This window comes from Schistocerca piceifrons, chromosome 7 (assembly GCF_021461385.2).
Source record: "Schistocerca piceifrons isolate TAMUIC-IGC-003096 chromosome 7, iqSchPice1.1, whole genome shotgun sequence".
Classification (NCBI taxonomy): domain Eukaryota; kingdom Metazoa; phylum Arthropoda; class Insecta; order Orthoptera; family Acrididae; genus Schistocerca; species Schistocerca piceifrons.
In genome coordinates, this window is record NC_060144.1 from 236,722,074 (window position 1) to 236,742,573 (window position 20,500).

At 43.2% G+C, this 20,500-nt stretch overlaps 2 protein-coding genes across 3 annotated transcripts in view; one reads left to right on the forward strand and one right to left on the reverse strand.

The window, feature by feature from the left end:
* Positions 1-15,974, reverse strand: part of LOC124804887 (RING finger protein 141-like) — a 47,773-nt gene extending 31,799 nt beyond the window's left edge. The window contains exon 1 of the mRNA XM_047265256.1: positions 15,743-15,974. Coding sequence (XP_047121212.1) covers positions 15,743-15,891 — 149 coding nt within the window. The 5' untranslated portion in view covers positions 15,892-15,974. The remainder of the gene's footprint in view (positions 1-15,742) is intronic.
* An 88-nt stretch (positions 15,975-16,062) lies between these two features.
* LOC124804886 (ankyrin repeat and LEM domain-containing protein 2) overlaps positions 16,063-20,500 on the forward strand; it is a 153,582-nt gene continuing 149,144 nt past the window's right edge. The window contains exons 1-3 of one of the 2 annotated variants that reach the window (XM_047265254.1): positions 16,063-16,438; positions 16,518-16,633; positions 16,713-17,038. In XM_047265254.1, coding sequence (XP_047121210.1) covers positions 16,525-16,633; positions 16,713-17,038 — 435 coding nt within the window. In that variant the 5' untranslated portion in view covers positions 16,063-16,438; positions 16,518-16,524. Of the gene's footprint in view, positions 16,634-16,712; positions 17,039-20,500 lie in introns of both variants that reach the window. The other variant, XM_047265255.1, reaches the window with a different exon arrangement.

The window sequence follows — 20,500 nt, forward strand, 5'->3', positions numbered from 1 at the left end:
ACAGTGTTTGTTGGTAATGAGGATCACCCTGTGGCTAAACATGCCTTGGTGCACGGCCAGCACATCTTGGCACAGTGTTACACCGTCCGGGTTATCTGGATACTTCCCACTAACACCAAACTGTCAAAACTCTGGAGATGGGAACTTGCCCTTCAGTATATCCTCTCTTCTCGTTACCCGCCAGGCCTCAACCTCCGCTAATTTCAAGTTGCCGCCACTCATACCTCACCTGTCATTCAACAACATCTTTGCCTATGTACTTCCACCTCGACTGACATCTCTGCCCAAACTCTTTGCCTTTACAAATGTCTGCTTGTGTTTGTGTATGTGCGGATGGATATGTGTGTGTATGCAAGTGTATACTTGTCCTTTTTTCCCCCTAAGGTAAGTCTTTCTGCTCCCGGGATTGGAATGACTCCTTACCCTCTCCCTTAAAACGCTCATCCTTTCGTCTTTCCCTCTCCTTCCCCTTTCCTGATGAAGCAACCGTTGGTTGCGAAAGCTAGAATTTTGTGTGTATGTTTGTGTGTGTTTGTGTTTCTACATTATGGACAGGTAGACAATTTAAGAAAATTCTTTCTAGAACGAGCAGAAACCAGCAAAATACACAAATCAATCACTCATATAAATACATCGGCTACACCACTGCAATTTCATAACCATTCTACAATCCTTTAGATCACATCACATCAACAGATACAAAGAAAGTAAATTGGAAAAAGAAAACGCTACATGGCCAGCACCCGTATCATCTAACACAGCCACACATCGATCAAGACGCATCCAACATATGTCTACGAAAAGGCAATATACACAGTGAGACGGAAGGATTCATGATTGCAATACAGGATCAAACAATAAACACCAGATATTACAGTAAGCATATTATTAAAGATCCCAACACCACAACAGATAAATGCAGACTTTGTAAACAACAAATAGAAACAGTAGATCACATCACAAGCGGGTGTACAATACTAGCAAATACAGAATACCCCAGAAGACATGACAATGTAGCAAAAATAATACATCAACAGCTTGCCTTACAACATAAACTTATAAAACAACACATTCCCACATACAAGTATGCACCACAAAATGTACCGGAGAATGATGAATACAAATTATACTTGAACAGAACCACTATAACAGATAAAACAACACCACATAACAAACCTGACATCACACTCACCAATAAAAAGAAGAAATTAACACAACTAATCGAAATATCCATACCCAATACAACAAATATACAAAAGAAAACAGGAGAAAGAATTGAAAAATACATCCAACTGGCTGAAGAAGTCAAGGACATGTGGCATCAGGATAAAGTTGACATTATACCAATTATACTATCAACTACAGGAGTCATACCACACAATATCCACCAGTACATCAATGCAATACAGCTACATCCAAACTTATATATACAACTACAGAAATCTGTAATTATTGATACATGTTCAATTACCTGAAAGTTCCTAAATGCAATATAACATATACCGTACAGTTAAAAGGAAGTCACGCTTGATCAAGGTCCGCGTCACTTTCCATTTTTGACCAGACATAACGTCTGAGAAAAGAAAGAAAGAATGATAATAATAATAATAATAATAATAATAATAATATGGTGATGCCCTTCATTCACCTCTACTGACAGCAGCAGAAGACATGCTGCACTCACCAAACATTGGTGGCCAGAGAAGCTGCTGTTAGTGTACCAATGCTTTTCTCCAGCACCCACTGGTAACAAATGGTTCAAATGGCTCTGAGCACTATGGGACTTAACATCTGTGGTCATCAGTCCCCTAGAACTTAGAACTACTTAAACCTAACTAACCTAAGGACATCACACACATCCATGCCCGAGGCAGGATTCGAACCTGCGACCGTAGCAGTCGCGCGGTTCCGGACTGCGCGCCTAGAACCGCCGCTGGTAACATCCACAGCAGATCTCTCTTTGGCTTCCAAGCTTTCCAGGAGCCACTGTTCTAACTGCAATCATTAGTCTTTGTTTCAGCTCCTTATAGTTGTGTTACCAACAACTTGGCTCACATAATGCCATGTAGTTTGTGTCTTTGGCACGTGCCTCACCAGAGTTTGTTCTAATGGTAAAGCATCGTATTCAGTCTGATTAATTGAAGGATTTCTGTCACATCTCCCATGCACTGTCGGGCTTCTGCCACATCTGCAGACCACTTTAGAGCTTCCTTAAAAAGACTTGCATAGTGCTACAAAGACTGATGCCAGATGCCTGATTTGTCCTTCAAGTATCAGCGGTGGATTATATAACGTGTAGTGATAAACAGTGCACTGATGTGACAAGAGAGTTCCAGAAGCATCAGGTGATCTATTTTACTAGTCTCATGCCTAGCCGTTTTGGCACCCCTTTACCGCCAAGCGGCCCAGAGACAAATTGTGCCCTGACCATGCTGGCCTCCTTCACCATCAGATGAGTCCCTTCTTTCAATCTTAATTTCACCTCATACGGCAACGCAGTATTCCAGTGAGGATTCCACCAGTCCCTTGAAGTAGGAGGTCCTGTACCATGACAGTGACTGTTTCTCATAGTCTCATTTTTGGAACTGTAGAGGTAAAGCGTTGGCCCCGCAATATCTCAAGTGCTTTTTTGCCTCTGTATATATTTGTTGTATCAGCTAGACTCCGGAATAAATGTGGAACTACTGATGTAGAACCCAACCCAGAGCTTCATTTCTATGCCCTTAGGGGCATACGAACCTACCCACATGTCCCCCTCATAGTAACTTGCATAATGTAACTTATTTTCTCATTCGAGCAAGGAAGAAAGCACATTCCTTCACTGGTGACACCCCCTAAAATGGAGCCAGGTTCACTACCACTGGTTTCTGTTTTATCTGTTGGGCGTGCTCCACATCACCAAAATTGCATTTCATTATTGCTAAGTTGGCAGGACACATTCCGCTTGCCGTCCCACGCTCTTATCTCCACTCTCCACCTTCTCAGCATCATCATCCGCATGCGAGCCCCCTCCCCCCCTCCCCGCACTCTTAGTTTGCCCCATCCATTCATTGTCATCACCCCATCCCCACTCATTGCTCCCCTTCCATTACAGCTCTCTGAGCATGCTACCCATATGCTCAGCACCCCCACTGGTCACTACTGTATGCACTCTTTCATCATGCAGCCTACCAGAACAGCTCTTTTTTTGCAGCAAAAAGAGATATTTCATTCCCTGATCCACACTGCTCATGTAAACCCCCCCTTCTTTTCTGTAATACATTTTTTCATAGTTGCCACAATGTCGCTACCACACATTCCCTCTACTGTGGTGGCCTTGCCCGATAGACCCTCCACCCAGCAGCCTCCCATCACAGCTTCTGCCCCACTGTCCATGAGCAGTTCAAATGTTTCAGAACTCTGCACAAAATGGCAGAACTATATAAGCTTCGCTCAGATAATCAATGGTGCCACTGGCCAAGCCTCTGGCAACTCAGCAGAACCACCACCATGTTGCACTGCAGCCCATCTGCTCTTGAGGCAGTTTTCGCAGGGTGCTTCAACACAAAAGATGCTGCGAAGTTTAGGTTTGTCATCAGCCACCTTGACCTGACTACCACCCCCAGTCTGAGGTATTATTTCATACCCTCCTGCCCCCCGCAAGAGCTAGAATAGCAGATTATTTCCCATTTCACATCTTCAGAGTTGCATGTGATTTGTTATCCTCTGAGCAGTGCAGTGACTTGCACCCATCTCTATTGCTAGATCATATCAGAGTGCTCACCCAGCCCGACGTTCTCCCCAAAGGTGTGCCCCTGAATTGCTCGCTCGTACACCTCACTTTCACCATCCAGACTGCCCTGGTGTTGCACGTCCATTTAATGTTGGGCAACATAACTCTTTTGGCTGATAAACTGTTTGAGATTTTAAATTTCTCGTTGGCTGCAGTTGCCATGTGTCCCACTGATAATAACTCTGTGTCTCTGACACGCAGTTGATAGCAGGATGGTCAATTGTCCAAACCTCCCACTCCACACCACTCTCCCCTGCCTCCCTGCGTATGACATCACTTGCACTCCCCCACTGCTTGCGACCTCCTATCCAGCACAACAGGCCCTGACCTCTATTGGATTCTGATGCACCTGAGCTCCGAAATGGCAAGCCTGACTGCACCTTTTTTATTCACTGCTGGCCACTGACAACCCCCACACGCATGATGCAAGCTCAGGAGAAAACAGCTGCCCCCACTGGCATGGAAGATTACCACAGCGAGCTTACTTCAGTTTGCTATTATCACCAGAGGTTCAATGAGAATACTAAAAATTGTCGGCCCCCTTGCTCTTGGTCACAGAACCACAGCAGCCCCCAGAAGTAGGCGCATCCAGTTGCTGTATCATTTCACAGTGTCTATTCATTTGGGACTTGAATGATGCCAGTTCCCTTGCCCAGTTCACTACTTCATCAATACACGTTCCAGTCTATCCATATATGCCCACTAACTACTCCCAAACCCAGGCCCCTGTCTCTCCTCTCCTGATACTGCCACCAACAACTCAGCGCTTACTACTTATGGGGTACATACCTACTTGTTCAACCTACTTGATTGATTTAAGACTTCACTGTGAAATCCAGTGGGCCTTCGTAGTTGTGGACATTACTGATGCCATTCTGAGTGCTGATTTTCTTGTCCAGAGCCATCTAGCTGCCAACACAGCAAAACACTGTTTAGTCGATAGCACCTCACTCAGGCAGGTTCGTCCACTGCAGCTTTCTTTCTGCTATGTGTTTTGCCATGAAACAGCTAGCATACACAGACCCATATGTCAAGCTCCTTGCAGAATTTCCCCTTCTCAATCAATCATCTAGTGCCCCATGCATTACATAGCCATAGCCATAGCCATCGCCATCTCCCCCCCACCCCCCTTCACCTCCTTGGTTTTCTGTCACACCTGTCCCCTGTTTCCCGAAAAGCAAAAGACTGTGCAGAACCAGCTAGAAGAGCTGCTCACAACTGGTGTACTTCACCCTTCCAAAAGCCCTTGGGCCTCTGCTCTTCACCTTGCCCCCAAGAAAGATGGTTCCTGGCGTCCATATGACAATTACCTTAACCTCAACACTCGCACCATTCCCAACCATTATCCCGTCCCACTCCTATGCACCTACAGCGACGCCATCTGGGAAGCAAATGCCTTCACTAAGACGCATTGCACACGTATTCCGGTCACTCACGACGACATCAGAAAAAAATTGAAAGAAAGAAAGAAAGGCCATAATCACACCCTGCAACCTCTTCGAAAGGTTTATGGTGTTTGGCCTCCTCAATGCTGTACAGACCTGGCAGTGATATTTAGGCAACATCCTCTGAGGTGCACCACGTCGTTTTACCTATTTAGATGATGTATTCATCTACTCCAGAGACCACAACAAACACCCCAACATCTCCAAGCAGTTTTTACCCTCCTACAGAAAGCATAGGTGATGCTCAACACTGCTTTAATTTCTGCACAGGTGTGACAGTGCCACTTCACTATACAGTCAGTGTGGATACTTCATGAACCGATGGTGGCACGATAACGGCTTGGGAGCAGAACCCTGTGAGAGGCAAACAAACTCACCATGCAAGTTGGTCTACATGAAGCACAGCATCTGAACGCATGCAGAGATGAGTACAGGAAGAACTCGGCATTCAGCTGGCACAGATCGATCAAAATTCATGGGCTCCACATTGGCAGATCAGATACAGGTGTGGGCTTCACAGAGGGCCACTGACGCAGGCGACAGAAGGACAGTGGAGTGCGGGGAGTAGGTGGCATTGAGGTAGCATGCACCTTTAAGTGGAAGCCCTCACCTGGAATGACTTTGTGACCCAACCTGCCACCCAGCAAACAGGCAGATCGCAGTGCTGATGTATGAACAGGGCACAGGCATAACTCATTTGCTTGGCAGGTCAGTTGCTCCCACTCCTATGCACCTGCAGTGGCACTATCTTGGAAGCAACTACATTCAGTAAGATACAATGCCCACAAGCCTAACCCAAAGCCTTTTTGTGCAACACTGTGCATTACATTTCCATCACCCCTGGCCTCCAGTTTTCTGCTACCCCACCCCTCACCACCGACAAGCACAAAATTGTGCAGAATGAGTTTGAAGAGAGCTGCTCACCACTGGCATACTTCATCCTTCCAAAAGCCCTTGGGCCCCAGCTCCTCACCTCACTACTAAGAACAATGGTTCCTGGCACCCATGCACTAATGCCATAACACAAACATGCTGACATTTGTGGCCCACCATGACACCCGGCAACCACCCCCGCCACCAGCCAAAGAACCAGGCCCAAACGGCAGCTCCAGAACGAAAACGCAATGGGCCATGATGGTCCATGGGCTGTGACTCAGGATGCAGCATAACCAGACCTCATGGCTGGCGCCTGAGCAAATGTTCCGCCAGACTGCTCACGCTGACTGGTGCCACACAGTATGTTGCCATAAAGCTGGGACATCGCATCATCATGGTAAGCGCCAGACACAGCCTCCTCCATTTGAGTCTTAAATGTATGCATGAAGCATTCAACTTCCAAAAGTCGTCATACTCACGTGACACAAACTGCCGACCATTGTCACATACCAGGATCTTGGGTGATTCCTCATTGGAAAAATAACTGGCAACATGCAAGAAGTGGCAGTCGATTACATGGAGGACTGCTTGGCTGCATACAGGAAATCTGATAATGCTTTGACCACCAAAAGCTATATGCTGCCCCACAAGGGGCAAATGAAATCAATGTACACCCTATCCCAGGTATGCTCTGTGACCAGCTAAGGAGAGAACAGGCACCACAGTGCAGCCTGGTTCTGTGCACAAGCCCCACAAGAACACACCAGATGTTTAGTGTCATGATCGACCAGCTGTCAGTAGACATGATATTGTGCCAGTGGTTTCATACAAGTCAAACCACAGTGCGACACATGTAGCAATTTGAGTATGCAAGGACACAACACCAGGAGAACAACCAAACAACAGCATTGCTCCTCCATGGCAAGCATGAGAACCCTCTGGACAACATTGCACTGATCATGTCAAAGGAAAAAGCGTATGCCACACCTGATTCACACCCAAAGTGATGCGCTCCAGCCAACCCATTTGGACTGCCAAAACAATTTCCCACAAAAATGGGTCAGTGGTCATGGTGGTTGTGACTTCGCTTGCTGTCAGTGGAAAGTCTGGCAGGCTTTGCTGCAAGGCATCATACAATGTGAACACAAAAGCCTCCTGCTGATCGAACTCCGGATTGGGTCCTACTGGTAGCCACAGTAACTCATCAGCATTGGCCTGCTGAGCGGTGGAGTGGTGACCAATGCCTTAACAATAGCTACTAAGAAAGAGGGTCCACTGCTGCAACTGGTGGGCAGTCCTATCTGCCAGCTTGGAATGGGGACCATATAATGAAACCAACAGCTTGTGTTCAAAGAGGAAGAGGAATCTTGCCCCATACAGGAAGACGTGGAACATTTTAATCTTATAAATAATAGCTAGGACCTCCTTTTCTACCTGTAAATAAATACAGCATGCAGCAGAAAGCATATTTGGTATGTAAGTGGTGGGTCATTCAGTGCTGTCTGGGTTCCAATGAGACAGGAAGGCACCCATGCTATAATGGGACCTGTCATAGGCCAGGGTAAAGGTTTACCTGGAGTAAACATAGGGAGCAGAACACAAATGCTGCTTGAAAGACTGAAAAGTCCATTGAAAATCCACACACAAGGCAAATTTAATGCCCTTCTGGTAAAGCCGATCAAGACATTAACAGATGTACATGGCCAGGGGAACGAACTGAGCATTGTACAAAATCTTACTCACAAAACACTGGAGCTCCTTCAGTTTTTTGGATGCCAGATGGCTGATAATGGCTCCAATGTGGTTGTCCACTGGGACAGGACTATCTTTGCTAAGCACATGTTCCAAAAAAGTGCAACTTTGTGGACAACAAACTGCACTTTTCCAGCTTGAAAAGAAGTCCATTCTTCAAGTAGTGTTGGAAAACTAACTGAAGATTTTGAAAATGTTCCTCCCTGGTAGGGTCCATTACCTAGATGTCATCAAGGTAATTGATGCAACTGGAGGCATCCTGTATCAACTGCTGGTAAATTTCCAGCACAGACAAGATTCAGAAAGGCAAGAGATTAAACTGGTGAAGTCCACAGAGGGTTTTGAGGACCAGTAACGTCTATATTGGTCTCCCGACAACTTTGCCAACAATTCCGCCAGCCCAGAATGGTATAAGAATCTGTGACACATTTCATGTTGACCAACTGTTTAAAATTATGACAAAAGGCCCACAGTGCTGTCAGACTTCTGAATCACCACCAAAAGGGTGGCCACTGTCTCAATGAAATAGGAGAAACAGCACCCTGATCCCTCCAATGCTACAACAAAGCCTGTACGTTGACATGCCTGGTGAAGAGAACAAAATGGGGATGTCCAAATTTGGGTACTGCTGACAGGTTAAGAGACACATGCCCCTCAAAATTTTCTGCTAGGCCCAAGGTCTCTACAAAAGGTGGGCTGTAGGACTGCAGCAAGGTGTCCCAATGGTGAAAAGGAATAGACCGAGACACTAAATGCACTTTGTCAATGATCTGGAAGGTGAAAACAGAAAACACCTGAGTCTGAAGTTATTTTGCAACAATGGTGAGATGACCTCAAACAAGGTAAGCTGATGTTCCACATTCTTCTAGTGTGCTGAGATGGAGAAGTGTCCCTGCAAAGGAATGTGCTGTTTACCATAACACACAACCTGATATAGCAGGTGTTGCAGCTCTGGTAACCCAAAGAGCCTGTATGTATCTAAGTTAATTAGGTGACTGTCGCTCCCGTATCTACCTGAAATTCGACCAACTGCCCATCTATTACCAATGCCAGTAAAATACACCACGGTGACACGTGCAGGGTGTCAAGAGACAGCCCCAGAGCCTTGCGAAAACACGTGGGTGTCCAACGACTGACTCAGAGCTTGCTGACTGTCACAAACAGTTGTGAAATGACCTATCAGCCTATCCGCCAGCATGTCCCACACAAGGCATCCACTTAAGTGCAGTCATGGGGAACGTGCAACAAATGATAATTGGGGCAAGACTGCTAGCTTGCCCAATGAGCAGAAAGGGAATAAATAACAACAAAGACCTGAAAAAAAAAAAAATGCCGCTGGCCAGGATTACAACACTGTGAGTGGCAAAAACCTGCCAATCACAACCTAGGCGAGAACAGACAGTGCCGCAACACCAATGCAGCAGCTTCATAGAAGGTGGGAACACACAGCCACTCAGTAGGAGGTGGGGCTTGTTGGGTTATCCTATGAGACTCTGGGGGCTGTTTACCATGCACACACAATGCAGCCACCTGTCAATTATCAGAAAGCATGTCCCTCGCTGCCACCATAAGATCATGCGGTCTGCAACCTTGGTAATGTCAGGTAAAGAAGGGATAGACAAAGTAAAAGCCCTAGTCTGAACCTTTTGATCAGGAGCTAATCTGACAATCACATCCCAAATTTGTGAGTGCGCATAAGAGGTAGCACTCAAAATAAGAGGCCCTGTAAATCAGCAATCCAGATCACATACGACTGCGCAGGGCACTTGTGATGGTGGTTAAACTATAATTGCATTGCCACCATGTGGGTTTGATATCCAAAATACTACACAAGCATCTAGCAAAGCTCATCAAAGGGAAATTTCTTGCGCTCTATGGCGGGCTTTAAATTTTGTACAACTTCGCATAAACCTGTGCTGCTGGACAATATGGCTGCCTTAACTGGGAAAGAAGCTTTCTGTTGACTCACCAAAATCAGTAAATGCCATCAGTGAGAGCTGGCTTGTGGACCCCTACCAGTGAGATAAGGTCACAAACAAAGCCCACATTCTGGGTTACCAGCACCTGCATCTACTACTGTTGCTGCTGCAGCTGATGTTGCTCCTTGTGTAAGCACAATTGTTCCTGGCAGCATTGCAGGCATGCCAGGTCGATGGTGGTTCAAGCAACACTAGGAAATGGGGAAAGAAAACGGAGCATCACACACATAAGAACGTCCTTCATCGCCACTTTAGTATCTTCACACGCATGCCAATGCCACTTCACTACACAATCAGTGTGGATACTTCATGGGGCAATGGTGGTTTTTATACTTTCAAGCTTTCTGAGGTATACTGCCATTAGGGTGCTTATGACTGTGAAAGCTCTTCACAGTCTATGAAGCAGTTCAATATTTTCGACCTTCAGTTGGGGGACATGTCTTAACGGTCTTCGTAGAGCACTCCTCCACTCCCCCCCCCCCCCCCCCCCCCCCAAAAATCACCAGATTTTATTGGAAAGATTTAGACCAAGCTTCCCCCCCCCCCCCCCCCCCCACTGACAGTTCAAGATGCAAGAAGTCATGTAATTCACTGCAGACATCTGGCATGTTGCCAACATCTGTAACAGTGTGGCTGATTGTCTCAGCTGGTGCTGCACCTTCACTCAGCCACTAGGTTCCAACACTCTAGCCACCACACAAGAGCATGATCCAGACCTCAACCACTCCCTCCAGCACACTAACTCCAGCGTCAAACGGCAGTTAATCCCTTTATCTGGCTCTGATCACAAAATCAGGTGCTACACACTTAGGAAACAGCGTTTGGTGTGGCTGAACATTCAGCATGACTTCTGCTACTGGAACTGAACCTGTATTCCATGCCAGTGCACTGAGGTTGGCAGAAGTACATGCCCACATCACCACCTTTCCTTCCACGCAACACCACTTCATCAAACACATCAACATCGTCAGCTCATTACCTTCTTCCAGCAGCTTCGTGCAACAGCTCCAAAATTTCATTGCTCAACTGCGACCAACACTTCCGCAGCATCACAGTGAGCACTGCACTTCCATCCACCATGACCTCACATCATTCACCCACATAATACTATGGATAGACGCATATCATCCACCAATTTGCCTGCAGTACTCAGGCTTGCACCTACTGTTACAATTCTCGGACAAGATGTTCTCCATTCATCTGAACAGGGCTGCAACAACTATCTCCATAGACAGGCTACAGCCAGCCTACTTCATGGAGCTACTCAGGCCAGTGAGCACAAAACCATCGAGCTGGAGTTCTCCCATCCACCACCAATCCAACTCACAACACTGCCGAAGCTGGTGCTGTTTCTGATGTGGCAGTGGCCAATGCTACCCCTACACTGCTCCCGAAGTGCCACCATCTGATATCCCAAATAGCGCCTGGGACCATACTGCCCTTTTCCCAGCTGCACAGGCACCCGATGTTCCTGAGACAGAAATGCCACTGCCACTGTTACTGCCTGTGTCTGCTTGCCATACTTCTGCCAGGCAGTCGGTAGAATATTTATTATCTGTTGTAATGTGGAATAATACAGCTGAGGTGGTTTTTATTAATTATTAACATCTGAAGTGTGCTTGTATACCTTCGCTGAGAGACAGTGTGTCTTGTCTTTCTTGGTCTGAATAATATTAACAACTGTTGTCTGTAGGGCATTCAGTGGGGGATAGGGCTGACTGTTGTTACTTTTCCTTCAATGGTGTGGGGACTACCCACTTATAAGCCTTTGCTGAATGTTCCAAAACCTAGAAGGCTGCTGAATTATGAGTTCACAAGAGTGCAAGGTGGCAACAACATGCTCAAAGCACACCTAATGCAACTGTGTCACTGGAAAAAAATAATGTGAGCAACAGAGGCCCATTGCCTAACGTACCTAAGAGCTGTTTTCAGCAGCTTTGGCTGGAGAGCCAGCCACGTAGTTCCAGGGATAGAACTGCAGCCAGTGGGCCTCACAAAAATGGTGTCTGTGTTCCTACTGTTTGTTCATCCATACCAATTGATGTTCATGGTTTTGCTCCTCCTATCCCACAACAACACTTATGACTGCAGTCAGCTACCTTCACTGCTAACACTGTGTTTTAATAAAATCTACTGAATCACACTATACACAATTAATCACATTAATATCTTGACAAAACATTTCACTTCTAACAGAAGCATTAACTTCCAAATGGTGTATCAACTAACATAAAAAAAGAATGTCGGAAAGTGCAGACACCTGGCGGAATATGCAGCTGTTATACATGTCATGTATGTGATGGTCATGAATTGTTCATTTTTGTTGCAGCTGGTTCTCTACATTTCCACTTGAAGGAGGTCTTCAGTAACATCAACTTCTGAAAGAAATTTGTCTTTGTTATTCACTTCATATTTACTTTGGCATTCTTGCTTTCCACATGTGATGTCAGTTGTTCAAACTGTTCTGATAACCAATGTACCTACACTGCATGGAAATTATGGTATCTTGTGATAAAGTTAATTCACAAGTAACTGCTCATTCTTGTGATATAAGCATATGCAATGTTGCACAATTGTGGGTGAAGCAGGTGATAGACTTTGGTTTATTGGTAGAATAGTGAGGAAGTGCAATCAATCTACATCGGAGATTGCTAACAAATCACTCATGCGGTTGGCTCTAGAATATTGCTCAAGTGTGTGGGACATGTACCAGACAGGACTACGAGGGGATATTGAACAAGTACAGAGAAAGGCAGCACGAATGGTCACAGGTTTGCTTAATCCATGGAAGAGTGCCACAGAGGTGCTGAAGAAAGTCCTGAGAAAGTCTATTAACAATGTTTCAAGAACCAGCTTTAAATGATTACTCGAAGGAATATAGTACAACCCCTATGTACCGTTCACTTAGGGCTTGTGGGGGAAGAGATTAGAATAATTTCTGCTTGCAAAGAGCCAATCAGACAATAATTCTTCCTGCACACAATACATGAATGGATCAGGAAGAAATCCTAATAATTTGTACAATGGGATGTACCCTTTGCCATGCACCTCAAAGTAGCTTGCAGAGTATAGATGTAGATGTAGACCTCTTGATCTTTCTCTGTTGTAGGACATACGTGAGTCGATCAACAAGAATGAAAATTTTAAGACCAATACTCATAAGTTAGATATTCTGATGTCAATAATTTTTAAGCCTCTTCAATATGCATGCTGAGGTATCTTTCCTACATTATAACTCTCTTTTTATCAACTTCTACAGGTTTGACATTTTTTCTACTGGGAGGCATCCTGCTAATATCATCACATACAAACAAAGCCCCAGTCACATCACATTATGAACTATCTTGTCAAATCTCTCCTTGTGTGATGTTCCAACAACAGCTTTGTGTCTTTTTGCCGGTAACAATTTGCTGTCATACCAATGTCTCTTTGTAGGGTGACTTTCGAAGTGTGTTTTTTGCTCTGAAGACAGCATTTCTTAGTTCTTGAAAAGAAATTTTATGAAAATTTGTGTCTTGTAGCTACTTTTTAAGTTTTTCTCACTCTCACTGTCCATGCTTCCTTCATGTAGCCCTTTTATGTTGTTGTCTTCCTTTCCAATGTTGCAGTACTTTTCTTCCTTTGGTGATACTCTCTACCCCTCTCTTGTTGATTGATTTTAGTTTTTCCTCTTTAGCTACTAGCGTCTTCCTCCACTTCTGTCATCTCTTCTTCAAGTATGTGAAACCTGGCCACTATATTCAGTCAATACTGGAAAAAGGTCATATTTCGGAGTAAGAACAGACATGTCATATGCTTAACAAAATTAAACTTACAGAATGCTACATCTCATATTTCAGAAACAGACATAATCTGATGAGAACTGAATGTTCAGGCAGAGTTGATGATGAACATAGAAGTTCTCCATCCTGAAGGCATTGTTCCACAGCTTCAGCACCGAAAAAAGACTTACACTGATAATCATGTGACTAGAACCACATATACAAGAAGGTAGTTGACAGTCAATGTGAATGATTTACAGATGTTATGCGCAACTGTGCATGGTACCAAATTAGGCAATTTTCCTCTTTCATTGGGAAGAAAGAAAAATTAATGTTACATGCCTAACAGGAATTTTACAACATTCGTGTTTACTGTTACACCAGTCTTGATTCATGAAATTCAGGTAGCTAATTTTGCTATATTTGGAAAACACTTATGATTATCCTTCATTTCATGTGCAACTTCCACTAGTTCCTTAAAAACTGAAATACATATACCATTCCCAAAAAATTGTGAAATCTCCCAAGCAGCAGAGTGCCTACCCCTAACCAAAAACAACCCAATAAGAATATTAAAAGTAGAACTAATCATACAATGGAAAATCCAGGATGGAATGTAACAATACCAGAGAAGGAAAGTTGCTACTCACCATGTAGCGAAGATGCTGAGTAACGATAGGCACAATAAAGAGATTCACACAATTAAAGCTTTCGGCCATTAAGGCCTTTGTCAGCAGTACACACACACACACACACACACACACACACACACACACACACACACACCTGCAGTCTCAAAGAGCTGAGACCACACTGCGAACAGCAGCACCAGTGCATGATGGACGAGTATATTGTGTAGGTTCAGTGCATGGCGGAATACCACGGTCCATCCTTACACAACCCCCAATCCCTTACCTCATGGCTCATACCCCTGTAATAGACCTATACTCGTCCATCATGCACTGGTGCTGCTGTTCGCAGTGTGGTCTCAGGAGACTGCAGAGGTGTGTGTGTGTGTGTGTGTGTGTGTGTGTGTGTGTGTGTGTGTGTGTGTGTGTGTCTACTGCTGACAAAGGCCTTAATGGCCGAAAGCTTTATTGTGTGAATCTTTTTATTGTGCCTATCGCGACTCAGCATCTCCGCTATATGGTGAGTATCAACTTTCCTTCTCTGGCATTGTTAAAAGTAGAACTAAGGAAATTCCTGCTAAAGATAGTGGGATCAAGGATCCTACTGTGAACCAAGAAAACCTCACTAATGACATCAGAAGGAGACGACTAGTTTTCTATGGTCACCTGTACAGAATGGAGCCCACAGGTTGTCCTATAAAATGTTCAAAGTAGCCAACAAGGGTGAATCCACTGGATCCCTGTGGATCAAGCAAATGAAGCAGGGCTTTGCAGAACTTCATATTAGGCGAGACTTAGTAACTAACTGAAATATCAACAATTTATCTTTTCAGATCACACCTTCCTAACACCCTTTGCAGAAGTTAACCACAATGAAACCAGGAAACAGTCGGAGAGCAGGAAGATATAGTTCAGCAGGTAAATGAAGAAATACTGGGCGGCCGGCCGGTGTGGCCGTGCAGTTCTAGGCGCTTCAGTCTGGAACCGCATGACCACTACGGTCGCAGGTTCGAATCCTGCCTCGAGCATGGATGTGTATGATCTCCTTAGGTTAGTTAGGTTTAAGTAGGTCTAAGTTCTAGGGGACTGATGACCACAGATGTAAGTCCCATAGTGCTCAGAGCCATTTGAAATACTGGGCCAATAGAAAAACTCAAGGTACTAACCAGTAAACAGCCACTAAACTTCACTAAGAACACCATAAACGGCAGACAACAGCACAGTAAAAACATCATGCACCGTGGTATACAGACGGCCTAAACAACTTAATAATAAACACAGAAAGGTAAAAAAGAATATTTATTCCTTTCCTCCTACATATTTGAATGTTCCTTTCATATTTAAATAATGCAACACAAGGATGTTTACAATGTCTTGCAGCAATCTCTCTTATTATCCTTGTCTTCTTTTAAAAATTAATAAATGCATACATACTATGTACAGTTTGCGGGTCTCTTCGGGTGTTGTGTTTTTGAAATTGTATTTCGCTTATGTAACAACATGTCTATATGTTTAGTAATAAACTTACAGCTGATTCAGTTGTTCAATGCACTCTTGCAGATCATCGTATGAAAGCGCAGCAATTTCAGAAAGTAATCTTGCTTGTCGGCAAATGTCGTCATGAAGGTTTTCCACCGTCTGTGGAATAACGCTGTCGGTGCTATTAGACTGCCCCATCAAGAAAAATTAAAAAAATATTTTGTGACACATCGAAAACACCACCCAAACACGAAGTAAAGTTCGTATGTTTACAATCTTCACAGCGCGAGTGACATTTCTATTATAATCTTTGCATGGAAATCACCGCACGAAATATACTGTCTTTGAGTCAGTCAGCTGTCTGTTTGAATGTGCGAATCTGCCTTCGTCAGTTAGTTATGTTTCGAGAGCGCTTAATGTTGTGATATTTTAATTCGTTTGAAGTTACAATGTTAAAAATTATTGTATGTTAGTTTAGTTCTTATTTTAATTCGTCAGTTTTGGGATCTGTGTGGATGCTGTTCCGTAAATATCTGGTAACTCAGAATAGAAATGCCAGTTCATTTCTGAAAGTTTAATTTACGTTGCGCCAAGAGCACTTTATTAAGAAACATCGGAAATTAAGATCCGTATATCCGAGCCTGTTGCAAAAATGATCTGAGACGTAAGAAGATAGTGCAAGACTCTTTCATGGTTCATGTTATATGAGAATTTGCAGTGTTTGACAACAAAATGTGCTTGGCACGTATGTGGAATTCTATGGATTCCGTTCTGATGACACTAATTATATCAAAGAAAATATTGAAATAGTAACTGTTTAACAGGAACGCAATGAGAATGCCGAATGTGGGAGAAACATCCGAAGTTACAAGCCCGAATCCGGGTGTTTTATACTACGGCGTATATGTTCCGAATGATACAAATCTTGGAGAGGACAATGGTAATAACATATTTGCGCTTCATATTGCCCGTTTTCACATTTGTTTCGTAAAAGTTTATCAGAAGTTTTCTTTTTTCAGATAAGGTTCATGTCTACACTGATAAAAGTGAAGCACTGAAACTTGTTAAAAAATATAAGAAAGCAAGATTCAAGGCATTCAGATTGAAAGAAGAAGCAGAAGAGTTTGCGGAACATGGTTCAGAATCATGTGGGACGACAGCCTCAACGCCAGAAAGAAGTGGACCAGTTGCTGAAAAGCCAAGCCCGTTCAAAGCGCCGAAACCGCAGGATCTTGTCCAGCTGAGAAAAGCAATCGAGACGGGAGCGACAGATATAGTTAAGAAAATTGTACTGGAAAATCCTCGTTACCTAATAAGCATAGGAGACACCCCTGCGATTCTGCAGGTAAGAGATGCACGTGATTGAAACGTTTGCCTCAGGGTCATTCCATGTCAGTTCAGCCAGGGGCTCCAGCTCAGTAGTCTCAGATTTGACCGAAATTCAGTAAACTAATTGTACCATGTGTGGAACACTCGTGTGCAAAGTATTAGTTTCCCCTGCCAATTAGTTCCAGAATTATGACTTGTGAAAGAAGGTGGCATGACCCAGAAATTGCCACCCGCATCTGGCAATCTATCTTCAGACCCAACCTCAGGTCTTAATAACTTTGGAACTATTCCACACAGTCCAGTGAAATTTTTACAACCCAGTAACACCCATTTAGAGAACACACTCTCTGAATCAAAACACCAACAACATATTTTGGAGGGAGAATAAAAAATTTCAAAATGTTATTAAAAAAATGTAATACGTTAAAAGGTACATATTGTAGGTGCCCTCTGTGCCAAATATAATACACTCAAAAAGGGTATAAATTTTTTTGTGGTAAGCTTAATGTGGCCTAAACACACACAGAACTCATCACGCCCTTATCAGTCACAAAAACTGAGTTACATGCACACAAAAATACAAAAATTTGAAAAATTGCCTGAAAAACATGGGTTTTCGAAGTGTGTTTTAGCACAAGAGGGACAAGTGGTATCCAAACCAAATTTCACACACTGCATAAGTAGACCATAATATAATGTGTGGCAAAATTTCAACTTGTTATTGCAAGACATTTGTGTACAATGGAAGTTGACATGTATTTGGTGATATGGCCATTGTTCACAACACAATTTTGTAAAAACATATCGTAAACTGTTCTGCCTCTTCTTATCCTGTCCCACAACTGTTTAATCACTAAGCAACAACATATAGATAGATTAACACAACCTATCATTAATGTTTACTGCACCTTAACTGCTAAAAAACAGTTCTCCCTCACTTTAGTTACTGTACTCTATACATTGAGTGGCAAATTGTACTGTCTTCCTGACACTGTGGTAGGAACTGGAACTGTCATAAGAACATGTTTGAAAGGAATCCAACACCTGTCTGCCAAATGTGGCCAATGAAATGATCTTGCTGGTCCTGCTGGTGCCATGAAGTTCACAAATACATCACCTTCTGCTTCACAGCACTCTGCAACACATCCTAAGTACCATTTGTCATCATAAACAGCAATAACATAGCAACCTGGTTGTATGTTGCCGCTTTTGCTTCTGAATCCAGAGTCAGACACTGTGAAGACACGTGTTGTGCATGAACCTATAGTTATAACCAGACAGTCTGCTCGTCTGCACATTGTCAGAGTCCGCTGGAGAGAAGTGATGATGGCTCCTTGTGCATGCAACAGTTTTAATGTGTTCTAGTCTGCTTTTTTGCATCTGTTCGACTGATTTCACCTCATCTTTCGAAACATAGAATGATTGTATGCCAGAGATATTTTTCTGTACCCAGGTAAATAATTGAAGAGGTGTTAGAATGTGACCTTCTGTAGGCTGCAGACTAGCTCGCGATACCATGCGCTTAATGGTAGCACCAATACCATCACATACATTTTTACCATGACTTGTGGCAAAAAAAAATCCTTTCTGCATGAATCTGAAAATCATGGTAATGCGTACATAAATTTTTGAGATTTTTACAGTTTTTGTACTGACTAGCTGCCCCATCACTGAAGTATTTCTCAAAATGTATGTGAGGCAGCTTGTTTTTCACATACGCCATGACAGTGCGAATGTGGGCATGAACTGCAATGGCATCATGAATTAATCAATCACTAAAAACGCACAGGTTCATGACAGACAACACCTGATTCACCTCTATAGTAAATCGCAAATGGCTGGAGAGTTGCTTGACTGTTGTCTCAATGATATCCTTGGATGGCATCTTGAACTATAAATGCATAATTTTCAGAAAAGTCTAGCATTACTATAATTTCATCTTGTTTCAGATTATCCTTACAAAACTAGAGATAAGCTGATTGTGCTGTTGCTGTGAAGCTGTGTGTGGTCAGTCTGTCGGTTTTTTGACAATACATTTCAACAAAATCTTCCACTGTACTTTGCTTTGTTTCAAGACTTGTGCGATCCATGTGTGTCCATTGTTTATAAGAAACAAGTTCATAGTCATCCATAAGGAGTTTACCATACAGTTTGTTATTAATATGTTCTGCAAAATTTGCCTTACCAGGACACTTTTCACACCTGTGTATCATGCACTAGTAGGAACTGATGTCACACACTAACAGCTTCATTGCATCTTTGTAATCCAGACCAGCAAACATCCGCTTACCATTTTGATGGATCTCACATACACAAACATTGTGAGTGTCCCTTGCACTTAAAGGCACAACCCATTTTGGCCAAAGATTGAAAAAAGATGATAAACCTATTTTGGTATTGGGATACTTTTCCTTGAATTCTACACATAGTTGTGATATGTTGCACAGCAACAGTCTTTTTTCATCTGTACATGTACATTTCCCATTTTCACCGTTACATAGTCTTTTTTTTCCGGGCATTATTCGGCTGTAGTCATTATTTTCATAAAACTCCAACACTAGCACCTTTATTTCTGAACTCAATTGCTTACCCTGAGCCTGCTGAAGTTGTGGAAGCACTCCTTTGGTTGCTTTTATTTTCCTTGCTTGCTTTACCATATCTGTAGAAACATTTAATTCCTTTGCAGTGTAGTCAATAGACCAACTGGAAGGTGTAAGGGTAAGAACAGCTACTTTTTTCTGGCGTGTGGATAAGGCACATTTTTCTTTCAAATCATGCACAATTTTGTCCAAATCAGAGCATTTCTGGCATGATTTCTGTTCCTTTGGAGCAGATAGTTCTTCCTCTTCCACCATTAGTGTGTGAGCTATTTTGTGTTTTAATTCCATTTGAGCTTCTTGTAATTTTCTTCTACCATAGCTGGACCTGTCTCTTTTTCCGACTTTGTGTGTCTTCATGGGAGACAAACCAAGAGCAGTCACTGAAATATTTAATTGCTCATCTGCTGTGGTTGTAGGTGGCTGTTACTCTTCATCACTGTCATGTAAATTATCAGAATATTGTTCATTTTTTAGCAGTGTAACACACCTGGAACATAACTTTTGTCCTGGTTTCATGTTAAGTCCCATGTGCTGATTCACTTTCAATACTGATTTTATATCAATTTCTCTGAGGCTACACTTCACTGTCTTCTTATGAATCCAAAATGGATCAAAACAACTTCTTTGTAGGAAAGAATACTTAACCAGAAACACTTTCATATGATGATAACAAACACTAAATTTTTCTGGAACTGTACTTCTTGTGCCCACAAGGTGTATCCCAGATCTCCATAGCAACAAATCTTGGTCCGATTCATCCAGATCATGCAGTACAAAACGAATGCCACATTTTGTTCCATATGTTGTTTTATGACATTCAAATGCTTGTGCTCTACCAATACTGCAACTTGTTTGAACAAAAGCACCACTAGTACACT